General features: G+C 41.4%; 1 protein-coding gene across 1 annotated transcript in view; it reads right to left on the bottom strand.

The window, feature by feature from the left end:
• Window positions 1–9,070: 9,070 nt before the first annotated feature.
• LOC126239638 (troponin C, isoallergen Bla g 6.0301) overlaps window positions 9,071–15,095 on the bottom strand; it is a 148,651-nt gene continuing 142,626 nt past the window's right edge. Inside the window, exon 6 of the mRNA XM_049947874.1 lies at window positions 9,071–9,278. Within this exon, the coding sequence (XP_049803831.1) occupies window positions 9,253–9,278 (26 nt within the window). The 3' untranslated portion in view covers window positions 9,071–9,252. The remainder of the gene's footprint in view (window positions 9,279–15,095) is intronic.

Here is a 15,095-nt window from a genome sequence, read left to right as displayed (position 1 = left end):
AAATAACCAACTGGATGCGAAACAAGATAAAGTAGATAAAAAAGTCGAAGATGAGTTCTCCAAATGGAAACAAGAAGAAGAAGCATACAGCGAATCAGTATTCCGCGCAGTTCGCAGGGCACTGACAAATGCATTGCCAAAATTGTTTACAGTCAACTGAAAGGAACAGAAAGGAGCATGAGATATGGTGCAAGCTTTCTCAATTATAATGATTGATGTGAAAGTTTTTGTTGTCAAAGAGATTAGAAAATGAGGCGAGTCTGTGGTAAACCACCTTATAACAGGACACAGAAGAAATTCATAAGATATTGAAGAGTGACAACTCGTTTATTATTTCACTTAAAAGGTATGGATTAGGTACCTTTCCTCTCATTTCCTATTCAATTCGTACACAATATGACTGAACATTGTCAATGTAGCGTCTTTTCACCAGAAAAGAACTCAAACAACCCTGTAAAATTTATACTGTCATATAGTGGCATAATAGCTCACTCATGGAGTGACATACAAAAGATGAAATTCTTGTGTGAATTTACGCAGAATGATGCTGCTCTCTGGGCCATGGAGACTGCAGATACATCTCAACATACGAGGAACTAGAACGTTCCTTCTTGGTCAAGAGGCATTCTAGAAAGGTTGCAGAAGGAAGCATTTAACGTGGAACCTTACAGCGAATGTCAAGGAAGTCATCGTAGGTGCATCGAAAAATATGTGAATAAAACTAAGCATTGGGTTTAGACAATTACAACTCATGACCTATTGTGAATTTTGAAAGCCAAGCCGTCTGTTCCGTATGTCAGAAACTACTGAACCCACCAGCTGAAGATCTGGAAGTATACGTATCTGTAGTCTACAATATCGGTTAAATGCGTGAGAATACAAGAACAGCACGGAGCACGCAGCCACAGCAGTCAAAAACATCTTGTGATTGCATGATGTTGACAATCAACATTCCACCCGCACGGAGAACTGCTGTCACAGCAAGGATGCCCAAGCTCGGTTGCAAGAGGGGCTGGGGCTGGCTCCCCCTGGTTCTCAGGAAAAGGAAACAAAAAATTATGTAGTCAGGTATCTTTCTTTCAAGAAAATTATGAGAAGGTCGGTATTACGCAGGTTTTTAACAAGGTCGGAACTAAAATACTTTTTGTGGCTACTTACAAATCGTCATTCGTCTTCCAGAATATCGGTATTCAAAATACACTACTGGCCATTAAAATTGCTACACCACGAAGATGATGTGCTACAGACGCGAAATTTAACCGACAGGAAGAAGATGCTGTGATATGCAAATGACTAGCTTCGACGACGTTTGCAGCAGCGTGGACTATCAGCTCGGAGACCATGGCTGCTGTTACCCTTGACGTTGCATCACAGACAGGAGCGCCTGCGATGGTGTACTCAACGATTAACCTGGGTGCACGAATGGCAAAACGTTATTTTTTCGGGTGAATCCAGGTTCTGTTTACAGCATCATGATGGTCGCATCCGTGTATGGCGACATCGTCGTGAACGCACATTGGAAGCGTGTATTCGTCATCGCCATACTGGCGTATCACCCGGCGTGTTGGTATGGGGTGCCACTTTGAACAGTGGACGTTACATTTCAGATGTGTTACGACCCATGGCTCTACCCTTCATTCGATCCCTGCGAAACCCTACATTTCAGCAGGATAATGCACGACCGCATTTTGCAGGTCCTGTACGGGCCTTTCTGGATACAGAAAATGTTCGACCGCTGCCCTGGCCAGCACATTCTCCAGATCTCTCACCAACTGAAAACGTCTGGTTAATGGTGGCCGTGGAACTGGCTCGTCACAATACGCCAGTCACTACTCTTGATGAACTTGGTATCGTGTTGAAGCTGCATGAGCATTTGTACCTGTACACGCCATCCAAGCTCTGTTTGACTCAATGCCCAGGCGTAATTACGGCCAGAGGTGGTTGTTCTGGGTACTGATTTCTCAGGATCTATGCACCAAAATTGCGTGAAAATGTAATCACATGTCAGTTCTAGTATAATATATTTGTCCAATGAATACACGTTTATCATCTGCATTTCTTCTTGGTGTAGCAATTTTAATGGCCAGTAATGTACTTTCCCCCCACCCCCCACCCCCCACCAGTTTCGTTCCCAGCAAACTATTGCATGGGCGCTCTTGTGCTACACGCATGAGAAAAGTAGATCAAATAACTGATCTAGACCACACAGCCACAGTCGACAGAATCGAAAGAGGGTTGGCAGTCATGATGACCACGATCGTGGAGATAAGCACGAACAAAAGTCACAATTTTAGATGGCCAAATCGATGGTGGCACAACTGTCATTCAGACAGGAGTGAAACCGGTCATGTAACCATGAATGTGGAGTGAGCATGACAGAGGTTCACTCTGATGGTGTTCACACCAAATCAACAAACTAAACAAGGCCGGCAGGTAGACCTGCTTGCCTGCTCTAGGCGAACTATACGGGTGCGGAACACGTTTTCATCTTTCAAGAGTTAACGATGGGCTAGGCATGGCAGAGGAGTTACGCCAAGAGCACAACAAGTGTACTAGCCATGCGGAATGTGATGTGCAAGCCACCATTTGCAGCATGGTAAATGATTTACCGGTGACTATCATTTTATATACTGGCGCACAAATGAGTGGCGTATCAGTCAGATTGTACTGCAAAATTACTGAGTGTAAACAAGTTCCGATGCTTGATGCCTAAGCCAACGCTCAACTGGTGATTTCCTGTGGAACACTATCCAAGTTTTGATGCGTTGCGGAATCTTACTGGATGCCACACTCCAGAAACCACAACCGAACTAAGTGTTTCACTGTTTTGACATAATTGTGGGATTCAAATTTCTGAGTCACCATGATGCCAACGCTGCACGGTTTGGTGTAAAATCTGCGTACTACTTTGAGCGAGAGACTATAAACAATTGACGACACCCCTCGCCTGCACAACTAATGCCAGCGCCGTGTGGGCAGAATGAAAATCACGTACAGCTTTCGCCTCTGCAGACTGGTCGAGCTGCTGTGTGCTTCGTTGTGTTTGAATGCCAACTCTGAATGTTATGCAGGTACAGACGCGCGCATAAAAAGTTTTGCCACTCTTGGAGCGTTAAACTACGCCCCGCTTGTCAGCGACGAATAAATTAAATTGAACAAAGATACTAACAGAGAATAAACTACACACATCAAAAGAAAGTTTTGCATCACTCCGGTTCCCAGAACAAGATAGACGTGGACTATGGATATTGTATCATAGACACAGTCCCTTTGACTGTTTGGAGATGCCACTAAACCCGCCCAAAGGTGCAAACAACCATGAATGAGCAGCGTCTATTAGACGGAGGGGGTCCGACAGCCGATCAGTTCCAGTCATTCCACCAGGAAGGAGGTACACGGCTCGTGTTGTTTGTAGTTGAAGCATGCCTAGGCGGTCAACACCGCGGTTCGATCGCTTTCGAATTGTTACTTTGTGCCAGGAAGGGCTCTCAACAAGGGAAGTGTCCAGGCATCTTGGAGTGAACCAAAGCGATGTTGTTCGGACATGGAGGGGATACAGAGAGACAGGAACTGTCGATGACATGCCTCGGGCCTCATGCCTCAGGCCGCCCAAGGGCTACCACTGCAGTGGATGTCCGCTACCTACGGATTATGGCTCGGAGGAACCCTGACAGCAATGCCACCATGTTGAATAATGCTTTTCGTTCAGCCACACGACGTCGTTTTACGATTCAAACTGTGCGCAAGAGGCTGCATGATGCACTACTTCACTCCCGACGTCCGTGGCGAGGTCCATCTATGCAACCACGACACCATGCACAGCGGTACAGATAGGCCGAACAACACGCGTATGGCGTCAACCAGACATTCGTCGGAGATGTGTTAAGAGGCTGAACGCCTTAGACACACTGTCCAGCGAGTGCAACATGGTGGAGGTTCCCTGCTGTATTGGGGTGGCATTATGTGGTGCCGACGGAAGCCGCTGGTGGTCATGGAAGGCGCCGTAACGGCTGTACGATATGTGAATGCCGTCCTCCGACCGATAGCGCAACCATATCGGCAGCATATTGACCTAGGTATTCATCTTCACAGACAACAATTCATTCCCCCATCGTGCACATCTTGCGAATGACTTCCTTCAGGATAATGACATCGCTCGACTAGAGTGGCCAGCACGTTCTCCAGACATGAACTCTATCGCACATGCCTGGGATAGATTGAAAAGTGCTGTTTATGGACAAAGTGACCCACTACCCACTCGGAAGGATCTGCGCCGAATCGCCGTTGAGGAGTGGGACAATCTGGACCAACAGTGCCTTGAGGAACTTGTGGATAGTATGTCACGATGAATACAGGCATGTATCATTGCAAGAGGACGTGCTACTGGGTATCAGAGATAACGGTATGTACAGCAATCTGAACCACCACCTCTGAAGGTCTCGTTGCATGGTGGTACAACATGCAATGTGTGGTTTTCATGACCAATTAAAAGGACGGAAATGATGTTTATGTTAATCCCTATTCCAATTTTCTATACAGGTTCCGGAACTCACGGAACCGAGGTGATGCAAAACTTGTTTTGATGTGTGTATATTTTTCTGAATATAGTGTGGGTAATGTTGCACCAATTAGGACAGACGTGCCGTATTGTCCAGTGTTCTCCGCGCACCTCTAATTATGAGGGACTGTGTCTTAAACAAATGAACTCTCTTTTCAAAAAGAACACTTGATTACATACGTCTAATGTTTGTTGTACAACTGTCCGTACGTTTTACGTCTGGGTCACACCGGAACCACTGTTCGCATCCGGGTTACTCGCTCTTCTTCACCTGTCTGATGTCACTTCTGCTACTCTGGCAATGACGAGAGTTGCTGTATCTCCGGACCAGCGTCATTTTCCGCAAGTTTCGGTTGGTTTGCTGTGGGACTCGGGCAAATGCCGGGGTGTAACTAACCAACCATTTCAGGACATTCCCACCACTTGGGCGGCATGAGAAAAAGCAATTTTGTAGCAACCAGGTTGCCTCAGCTTAAGTATAGTACAAAAAAGAGAATAACAAAAATTTTTGCCTGTGTCTCCTGAGACGTTGTAAGAGATGTTTCATCTGATACTGACCTTCATTAAAAAAATCTAGCTATTTTAAACGACGAAAGTCAAATTGGTAAATATACCACATACGTTCGTAATGATTGCACCCTATTCAAAACATTTTTGTGTTCTAAAAAGAGAAAACGTAAATGTTTCCTGTTTATTATACTTACGTTTTTTCATGTTTGTTTAGCAATTCGGATAGGTAATCAAAGTAATTACACTGCTTGTTACAGTTTTGTTATTTATGGTATTAAGTATTGAACATGTATGATTGTTTTTCTGCCTAGATACATAGATGCACTACAGATTAAAACACTTGCTACATTGCTAGTTTCGATGTAGAACGTCTTCCATTTCCCTGTAGGACAAACGAATGTGTTTGAACACTATAATTCAGAATGAGTGTGATTAGTCTAAGTGACTTTTACTACTTTCAATCATTAACCAGAAGCTATTAAAATTTAATACAGAACTCTTTGTGTTAAGTTTAGATTGAAGTTCTGCATGGACAACAAATGTGATTCATGTATCCCTTAGGGGCATAGTAACATCAACACTAAAATTAATTAAACTTTTTGAACGTGCAAAGACTCATTTTGAAAAATAGAGGATAAGTAGATAATTTTTATGTAATCGCTGTAGGAATTTCGCTCCTCGTTTGTTTTTATTCGATGTTCACTCCCCCCTGTCATCTTAAACTTCTTCATGGGTTGGCAACGTAGCGAGCTGTACAGATTCCGTCATTGGTCTATGTGACATTTTTATTGTACAGCAAACTGATTTGAGTCGCTATATAGTTACATCAGGAGCACAGGCAGTGATGTAAATGAATCTGTCGTATAGCACACCAAGTCCTGAGAAGCAAGATTAAAAAATAATCTAAGAAATATTTCTTGTGTAACTGATTCGTAGCTATTTAATACTTGAATACACTCACCATATTTGCATCTGACTGAATGTTTAAGATTCAGTCCTTTATACACGTTGTGGCTGCTCGGCTGTAACTACTGAAATTGAGTGTAGACATCTAGAAAAGTATAGTGTGAAAAAATAACTCTTTTGTTGTCATACTTGGTGGGAGCCTGGAATGAAATCTTCGCCGAAATTAGTAGTTGCTATGAGATGTAAATCTTTTTGATTCTTCGCTCTTTTCAAGTAACTTATCATTAGTATGATGTGACGTCATCATTTTATTGAACTATATTACTAGAATAATTTTATGTCCATTTACACGGTCACTATATACACCATACGGTAGTCAATTTGATGCCCCATTTGTCTATTATCAACTCTTCGTTAGGCTACGAAAATTCAGACAAAAATTTTCCCCAAATCAATAATTAATTTTTTCTTTCTTTTCTTGATTCCTTTCAAGCAAGTAAACATGTTTTGCAACACTAAACTTCACGCTGGTCAGTTTGATACCTCATTTGTCCATGTCCCTCTCTTCATTTGTCTATAAAAATTCTGACAAAAACGCATTGTGTAATTTATAAGGAGTCTTGTTTTCGCTCCACTGAAGCATCTGAGCAACAAATATAGCTGATGCAGAATGGTTACTGGAAATATCTCTAAGTACTGCCGACGCTGAACTAGTGTAATGAACATAACTAGGGCCTGCATTCAAACCCGCTACTTTTGTTGCTTAACGGTACTGCACTGCGGTGGGAGCTGACGTAAAACTATAAATCAATACTGCAAGACAGATATGTAGAATATAAATTCACGTCAACCACAGGTGGGATGTGCCTGTAATTAATAGTAGTGCGTATGCTAATAGTACCCCGTAAGAAAAAGTTCTGAGACTGATTTTGTTCATGGTGTGTAAGCGACGTCAGCGCAGTAACTATGGTAGCATCTTGAACAAATAACTGTATTCAACAGATGTGCATTAGACTTGTCAGTTGTGAGCAGATAGTGTTAAACAGTGAACGTGCAGCCATAATGTATCAATGTCGTACCACAAATCGCAATGGAGCAATATCTCTAAATCAAGTGTGCAAGACATTCTTCAGAATGATGAGGCATCGTGTTATCAATATGAACCTACTGCAAACGAGAAAGTGCAGAAACTTCCATGAAGGATTAACGCTCTGATGATATAACAGGCATTCAAGCCAGTGTGATGCCCAAGGTGAACTACATCCCAGAGACGGAGTTTTCTGACAGTTTCACGTGGTTGTAGGAACTCAAGGGTGGAGACTGTGTAGAACACCTGAGCCATCTTAATGTTTCTCAGTTCTTATTAATCCAGCGTAGAAAATTTTTGGACTGGAGATGTATTTTGTAAATTTGACCCTAGAGGAAATATATATCTAGTAGATTTTATGAGAAACTTCAAAGTTGTTTTGTCTGTACTCTGGACTAGTCGAGAAAATAATTAATTTCTTAAAGAATATGTGGTAGAAGACGCATACAAATGGTCTCTTGATGTAACAGATTTCTGTTGGCCAGTAGCTGAACTGGAGGGAATGAACAAGATCAATTACTTAGATAATAAGCTGGATGAAGAAAATATTTTTTCTTTAGGGGATGACTTACCTCTGAGAGTATCTGTACCCGTGGAGTGGGTTTCAGGTTAAGAGTGGAAAGTAGTTTATGACTGGCAGTCTCTAATTTACAGCAAGGACATTCCATTGATTAGCATATGTGCAATAAAGTGTCGCTTTTGCAACAATGTTTATATTCCTTGTAAGTGTGAGTAGGATAGGGAGAATCTATGACTGAAAAATTTCAAAGGGTGTGTTTTACAGGTTTCAATCTCATTTTGGAATTTATTTGCACTAACCAACAATTTTGTTGCATGTTTCATGTGGACTTCTTCGGTGATCTCTTTAAAATATACCACTTCTAAAGCGGGTGGGGTCAGATAGTGCTACCGAAAAATACCTGGTTAGCGCCCATCAGGTTGGCCATCTTCGTGTCAGTTTAACTGCAGCCTCCGCATCTTCTGATAGGGCTTTTAGAATTTTGGAAAAAGAGTCAGTCCAGCAAACAGTGTGCGTGTACGTCAGGATTTTGTTTTCAGTCTGCCAAGGGTATTGCAAAACAGGTGGCAGAAAGTGCTCCTTCCTTTCAAAAATAAATTCTGTGTACCGAAACATACGAAAATAATTTACTGCATTGTATAAAAGGAATGTCTTACCTTACCTTTTTCCTTGTGTTTGACTGAACAGAGAGGGAATTGGTTCGGACAGTCATCAAAACTGGCACAATTTCATTGTTTCCATTACGTCCAACAATTATTTACCCATATTGTGATGAGTCTCATTCTTACAAGAACATAGCTTTTTGTTATTTAGAACCCAAACATGTTTCAACATTAATGTAGCATGATTAGCAGGTGTTTTATTTATCCTTATGATATATTATTTATTTTCTGTGGCTGTAGTTATTAAGCTGTAAACACATATGGGCCACAGTGGATGATATCGCTTGCGAAATTCAACAGTGATTAGTTTCACTTTAGATTTATTACGAGTTTTTTTTTGCAGATCAGTAGTGTCTATTGCAGTTTGAATGATATTGCACTTTTCTCTTTTTAGGTACAGTTTTATTGTCCGTGTTCTTCTACATACTTTAAATGTGGAGACTCATGAGTTTTTATAGTTCACACTCCTTAGAAGCTCCATGTCATGGTTGTCCCTTTCTCACTCATTTTTCAGTCTAAGAACAAATAAAGTAGTAGAGAACATTGCGAGGAACGTGTCACACAGAATACTAATGTCTGCACATCACTGTTAAGAGTTCTGTGACGTAAAGAGTGTTCAATATTTCATATGCACGTTAGTATAGTCGCGTGGTTTATTCTTGCAAGACTACGTCATCACTATCTTAGCTTCTCACGTGAACAGTGCTCATACTCCAACTATGCTTTAATCACTGTCTTTCAGTGACTTTATTATGATAAGGGTTAAAAAGAAACTATCAGTACAACACGCAACATTCCCCGTGGCTTTTAAAACTAAATGAAATACATTTAATTTTGACAACGTTTTATTGTGAGTAGTGAAATATTGATACAATTATTTGACAGAATTAAGTCCAGACATAGAGTGATGCGAGTAAAAAACTGTTAAGTGTTTCACTGAGTGCACTGAACATGAAAGTGGAAGAATGTCTTTTAGCAGGACGCATTCGGCAGGACAGCGGTGGCAGATTTAACCGGTCATCATCTCCATGAATTCTGAAACAGAGAAAGCTGTGTTGTAGTGATATGGTTAACCGGCAACACAATAGGAGTCCTGTGGGAAAGAAAACCAAGCACAATTATTTAGTGCTCACTTACACATCATACTTACACTTCCGAAATAACTTGTAGGCGTTGCGTAGAGTCGGACAACTACTACTCAAGCTGGAGCTGTCATTTGTGTACAGAATTTTATATGATAATAGCTGTTCTTAAAAGACGTGTATGCCACAGTGGGTAGATATAATTTTGTGGGAGGTAATGCCCGACCGTGCGGGACTGTCACAAGACGAACTGTAGATTGTTGACGAAGAAAACTGAATAAAAGACATTCAGCTTTTGAAGCAATCTGTGAGTGTATTGTATGTTCAAAATCCAATAGAGACATATCATAGTCACTGTGAGCGTTACACGCACCTATTAATAATGAAAATGGAATTGCCCCATGAACTACACTGGGAACTGAAACGCAACAGCCCATTAAGACCCACTTAAAACGAACATTTTCCAGTCTAATTCAGAATCGCACATGTAAAGAAAATATGTAATTTGCCTAAAAAATTGTTACTAAACTAATTATTGCACCCCAATTACCTTAAAGTATAGAAGCTCTGTAAATGAAGGGAACATTTTCCATGATGGGAACCTCTAGTAATTAACAAAAGATGAAAATATATTATTGTAATTTCGTATTCGAGAAGTTATACTTGAATAAAATAACGGACACAAACTAATATAGAATTGTACTTGTATTCTGGAGCAAGCATAAGTTTATCTATGTATTTTCAGTTTTTATATGTTAATTTTAATTGTTACTTAACTAAAAAATCATTTTAAACAATGCCGAGGATTTTTCGGGATTGTTAAGAAAGTATAAATAGTTACAGCCATATTGGCATAGGGAGTCAGTACTTTGTGTGTATTTGGACAGTAAGCATGTAGCTTGTTGAGCATAATTCATTTCATTATTGTGCAACTTATTTCAGATTTGTCAAGATTTTTTTATTTACTTTGAGACTGTAATAAATATTCAGCTGAAACACTATACTGGATTAAATATTGTTTTAAATTTATAGTAAAAACCCACAGTCGCTGTTTTCCAGGACTTCCGCTGCGACAGATCGCCAGCTACAATGAGTACTTTAACTTTAATCAAAATTAATTCAATAGTAACGTTTTAAAACTCTTCGAATACTATATCCTACAAGATGGATACCTCGAGCATTCACATATGACGAGGCAGTTAATATTTGACTTTTGCACTTTACTCACATGTGGTAAGAAAACTCTGTCGGATTATACATATGAAGTAGGTGGATAAAAATACAGAAACACCATAAGCGGAACACATTACCATGCCTAAAGCGCTGCAGGAAAACGGTAGGCATTCAAAGCAACCCCCAGTCATTTCGCAATGGGTAAATACAGGCCATATATGGTTTTCAACGGTATATTATACCGTTCTTCCCGCGAAACAATGACAAATTCAGCTAACGATGATGGAGGTGGATAGCGATCACACCCTTCTCTGCAAAGTGGACTACGAGGTCTCAATAACTCTGAGATCTGGTGACTGTGGTGCCAGGGCAGATGCGACAGTTGATCCTCCTGATCAAAAAAAGTCCTGGACGATGTGAGCTGTGTGAACAGGATCCTGCCTTCTTGGAACACAGCTTCACCATTGCGCAGCAAACATTGACCCATGGGATGGAAGTGATCAGCCAAAATTGTCACATAATCCTTGGCACTAATGCGACCTCGCAGTGTAACCATGGGTCCCATTGAATACCATGATGTGGCTACCCAAATCATCGGCAAACTCCGCCATATTTCACTCTTGGGACGTAAATTCGGGGGGAAGTTGGAAACAGTGTGAAACAAGACTCAGACCAAATGCCTTTCTTCGATATCTCCATAGATCAGGATTTATGGCGTCGGCACCACGTTTTCCTGTCACTGGCGTTTGCATCACTCGTGAGTGGTTTTGGAATTCTAGCTCGCTCTGCAGTTCCCTGCTCATGGAGCTTCACACGTATTGTTTTGGTGCGGACAAAGTTCGTGAGCCTGACACTAAGATCTGCAGTGACTTTCGCAGCTCCCATCCTCTTATTTTTCGTCAAAAGCTTCTTCAGCGACTATCTTCATTTATGTTAAAGGACGCATTTTTTGCGGTGTTTCCATTTTTTTGTCTAACTACTGTAGATAAACAAGGCCGCTTGAAATCCCACTTACAAACTCTTTCGACACGTAGCGGGCAGTGGGGAACATATTATTTTGAATAAGAGCCCATATCTGCAAAACGTAGTGCAGAAGCAAATATGGATAACAATGTCTTCCTTTACCCCGTGTCTGATGGGTTAAAGATCGGTGGTAATCAACTGCGACTCTCGTAATTATTACATTTGCAGCTAGCGGAATTCTAACCAACACTAACTGTGATTTTAGTTGTTAGACGACTTCTGGACTCGTGCCTTAGCACTGAGCATTGTTACAACAATAGTTAGCTGATTACAAATGCTATCGCAGTTCCACCTAGCTGTCAAGCGTTCTGGAACACATTGTGTTCCCTGTTTTATTCATGGAACACCACAACGGTTCGTCTACGGACGTAGCTTAATATGCAGATCATCTACCTGTCCCATGGATTGTAATTCCTACTTCAAATTGTTTTGTTTCCTTTACTGCTTGCCCAATATGCAGATTGAATAACTTCGGGAATAGGCTACAACACTGTCTCACTCCCTTCGGAACTACTGATTTTCTTTCCTGTCCCTCGACTCGCGTGACTGCCATCTGATTTCTGTACAAATTGTAGATAGCCTTTTGCTCCCTATATTTGACCCCTGCGATCTTCAGAATTTGAAAGAGAGTATTCCAGTCAACGGGTGCACTCAGCCTCGTGATGCCAATTGGGGAGATACTCGACCGAATAGTAGTGGCTCCGGTCAAAGAAAATCATCATAACGACCGCGAGGGCGGTGTGCTGACCACACGCCCCTCCTATCCGCATCCTCCACTGAGGATGACACGGCGGTCGGATGGTCCAGTTGGGCCACTTGTGGCCTGAAGACGGAGTGCTGAGTGCTATTCCAGTCAACATTGTCAAAAACTTTCTCTAAGTCTATAAACGCTAGAAACGTAGGTCTGCCTTTCCTTAATCTATCTTCTAAGATATGTCGTAAAGTCCGTATTGCCTCACCTGTTCTAAAATTTCTACGGAATCCAAACTAATTTTCCCCGACGTCAGCTTCTACCAATTTTTCCATTCGTTGGTAAAGAATTCGTGTTAGTATTTTGCATCCGTGACTTATCAGACTGATTGTTCGGTAATTTTCACACCTTTCGACACCTGCTTTGTTTGGGATTGGAATTATTATATTCTTCTTGAAGTCTGAAGGTACTTCGCCTGTCTCATGCATCTTGCTCACCATATGGTAGAGTTCTGTCAGGGCTGGCTCTCCCATGGCTGTCAGTAGATCTAATGGAATGTTGTCTACTTCCGGGCCCTTGTTTCGACTTAGGTCTTTCAGTGCTCTGTCAAACTCTTCACGCAGTATCATACCTCCCACTTCATCTTCATCTACGTCCTCTTCCATTCCCATAATATTGCCCAGAGGCACATCGCCCTTGCGTAGACCCTCAATATACTCCTTTCACCTTTCTGCCTTCCCTTCTTTGCTTAGAATTGGTTTTCCATCTGAGGTCTTGATAATCATACAAGTGGTTCTCTTTTCTCCAAAGGTCTCTTTAATTTTCCTGTAGGCAGTATCTATCTTACTTCTAGTGATATATACCTCTACATCCTTCTATTTGTCCTCTAGCCATTCGTGCTTAGCCATTTTGCATTTCCTGTCGGTCTCGTTTGTATTCTTTTTTACCTGCTTCACTCACTGCATTTTTATATTTTATCCTTTCATCAATTAAATTCAATATCTCTGCTATTACCCAAAGATTTCTACTAGCCGTCCTCTTTTTACCCACTTGATCCTATGCTGCCTTCACTATTTCATCTCTCAAAGCTACCCATTCTTCTTCTACTGTATTTCTTTCCCCCGTTTTTGTCAATCGTTCCCTAATGCACTCTCTGAAACTCTCTACAACCTCTGGTTCTTTCAATTTATCCAAGTACTATCTCCTTATATACCTGCCTTTTTGCAGCTTCTTCAGTTTTAATCTACAGTTCATAACCAATATATTGTGGTCAGAGTCCACATCTACTCCTGGAAAGTCTTACATTTTAAAACCTGGTTTCGAAATATCTGTGTTACCATTACATAATTTGTCTGAAACCTTCCAGTGTCTCCAGACGTCTTCTACGTGTACAACCTTCTTTCATGGCTCTAAACCTTGTGTTAACTGTGATTAAGTTACACTCTGTGCAATATTCTACCAGGCGGCTACTTCTTTTATTTCTTATCCTCATTCTATTTTATTATATATTGTTGCTCAAGACATCATACAATAGAAACAATCAAATTATTAAACAAAATTAAAACAAACATAGTTAACATAACAGAGCCATCACATGAAAATATATTACATAATACTGTTATATGTCATGTAATAACGAAAATGGTGTACACCAAGGTCTCAGGTGATCAAATTCCAAAATTAGTTCAGAAAATAGCAACCGAAATAGATTTATTGCTAAGGCCCACGGTTCATCTGACTCTCTGCACATTTACAAGTGGGATAGATCTTGTAGTTCGCCACATTCACAGTGCTTATTAGTACTAAATTAGCCCGGGCTAAGCCCGTCCTTAGGTTTTCAGGACATTCCAAGTAGTAAAAAATGGCTCTGAGCACTATCGGACTCAACTGCTGTGGTCATAAGTCCCCTAGAACTTAGAACTACTTAAATCTAACTAACCTAAAGACATCACCCACATCCATGTCCGAGGCAGGATTCGAACCTGCGACCGTAGCGGTCGCGCGGTTCCAGACTGTAGCGCCCAGAACCGCTCGGCCACTCCGGCCGGCTTCCAAGTAGTATAAGGATGTTAGAAACCTCGATAAAATTCTTCCTTCGGATTATTCTGTGGGCCTATCGGAGAAAGTTCCTCCACGGTTCTACACTTCGTTTATTGGGTGATAATGGACTTGCTTTGGTTGATTGCAAAAAGCTCTTTATTGAGCGACTGGGGGATATGTCTGTACTTTGGGTTTGTTTTTGTTTTTCAATCTCTGTAGCTGTTCTCCATTGTTCTGGGGGAGCCCATAAACCCAGAAGCTGATAAAACTGATTTACAGGGATAAGGCGAAGACAAACTGTAATGATGCGTTCTTTCTCGTTCCAGGGCACATCTACTTGTTGTGCGTGGGTCGAGTTTCGTCCGACGGGGGCCACATACTCCGCAGCGGAAAAACACAAAAGACAAAGCAGACGTATGAGGGACAGAGGGTTGTGTTCCCAATCTACTGTTTATCAGCCTCCGTAATATGTTGTTCCGGATACATATTGTGTTCGTTACAGGTAAGGATGTGATCATGTTTGACTCCTAGATGTTTCCGATTAACGCAGTGCGAGAGGCGATATCCATTCCACGTTATATTAACTACTCTCTTTTCCTCACTGCTTTTTTCAGTGTTGGGCTTTAAGTGATTATTATTGGCCGGCCGGGGTGGCCGAGCGGTTCTAAGCGCTACAATCTGGAACCGCGCGACTGCTACGGTCGCAGGTTCGAATCCTGCATGGATGTGTATGATGTCCTTAGGTTAGTTAGGTTTAAGTAGTTCTAAGTTCTAGGGGACTGATGACCTCAGAAGTTAAGTCCCATAGTGCTCTCAGAACCATTTGAATCATTTGATTATTAT

The sequence above is a fragment of the Schistocerca nitens genome, chromosome 1, assembly GCF_023898315.1.
Source record: "Schistocerca nitens isolate TAMUIC-IGC-003100 chromosome 1, iqSchNite1.1, whole genome shotgun sequence".
NCBI lineage: Eukaryota > Metazoa > Arthropoda > Insecta > Orthoptera > Acrididae > Schistocerca > Schistocerca nitens.
This window is presented reverse-complemented; position numbering and strand designations above follow the sequence as displayed.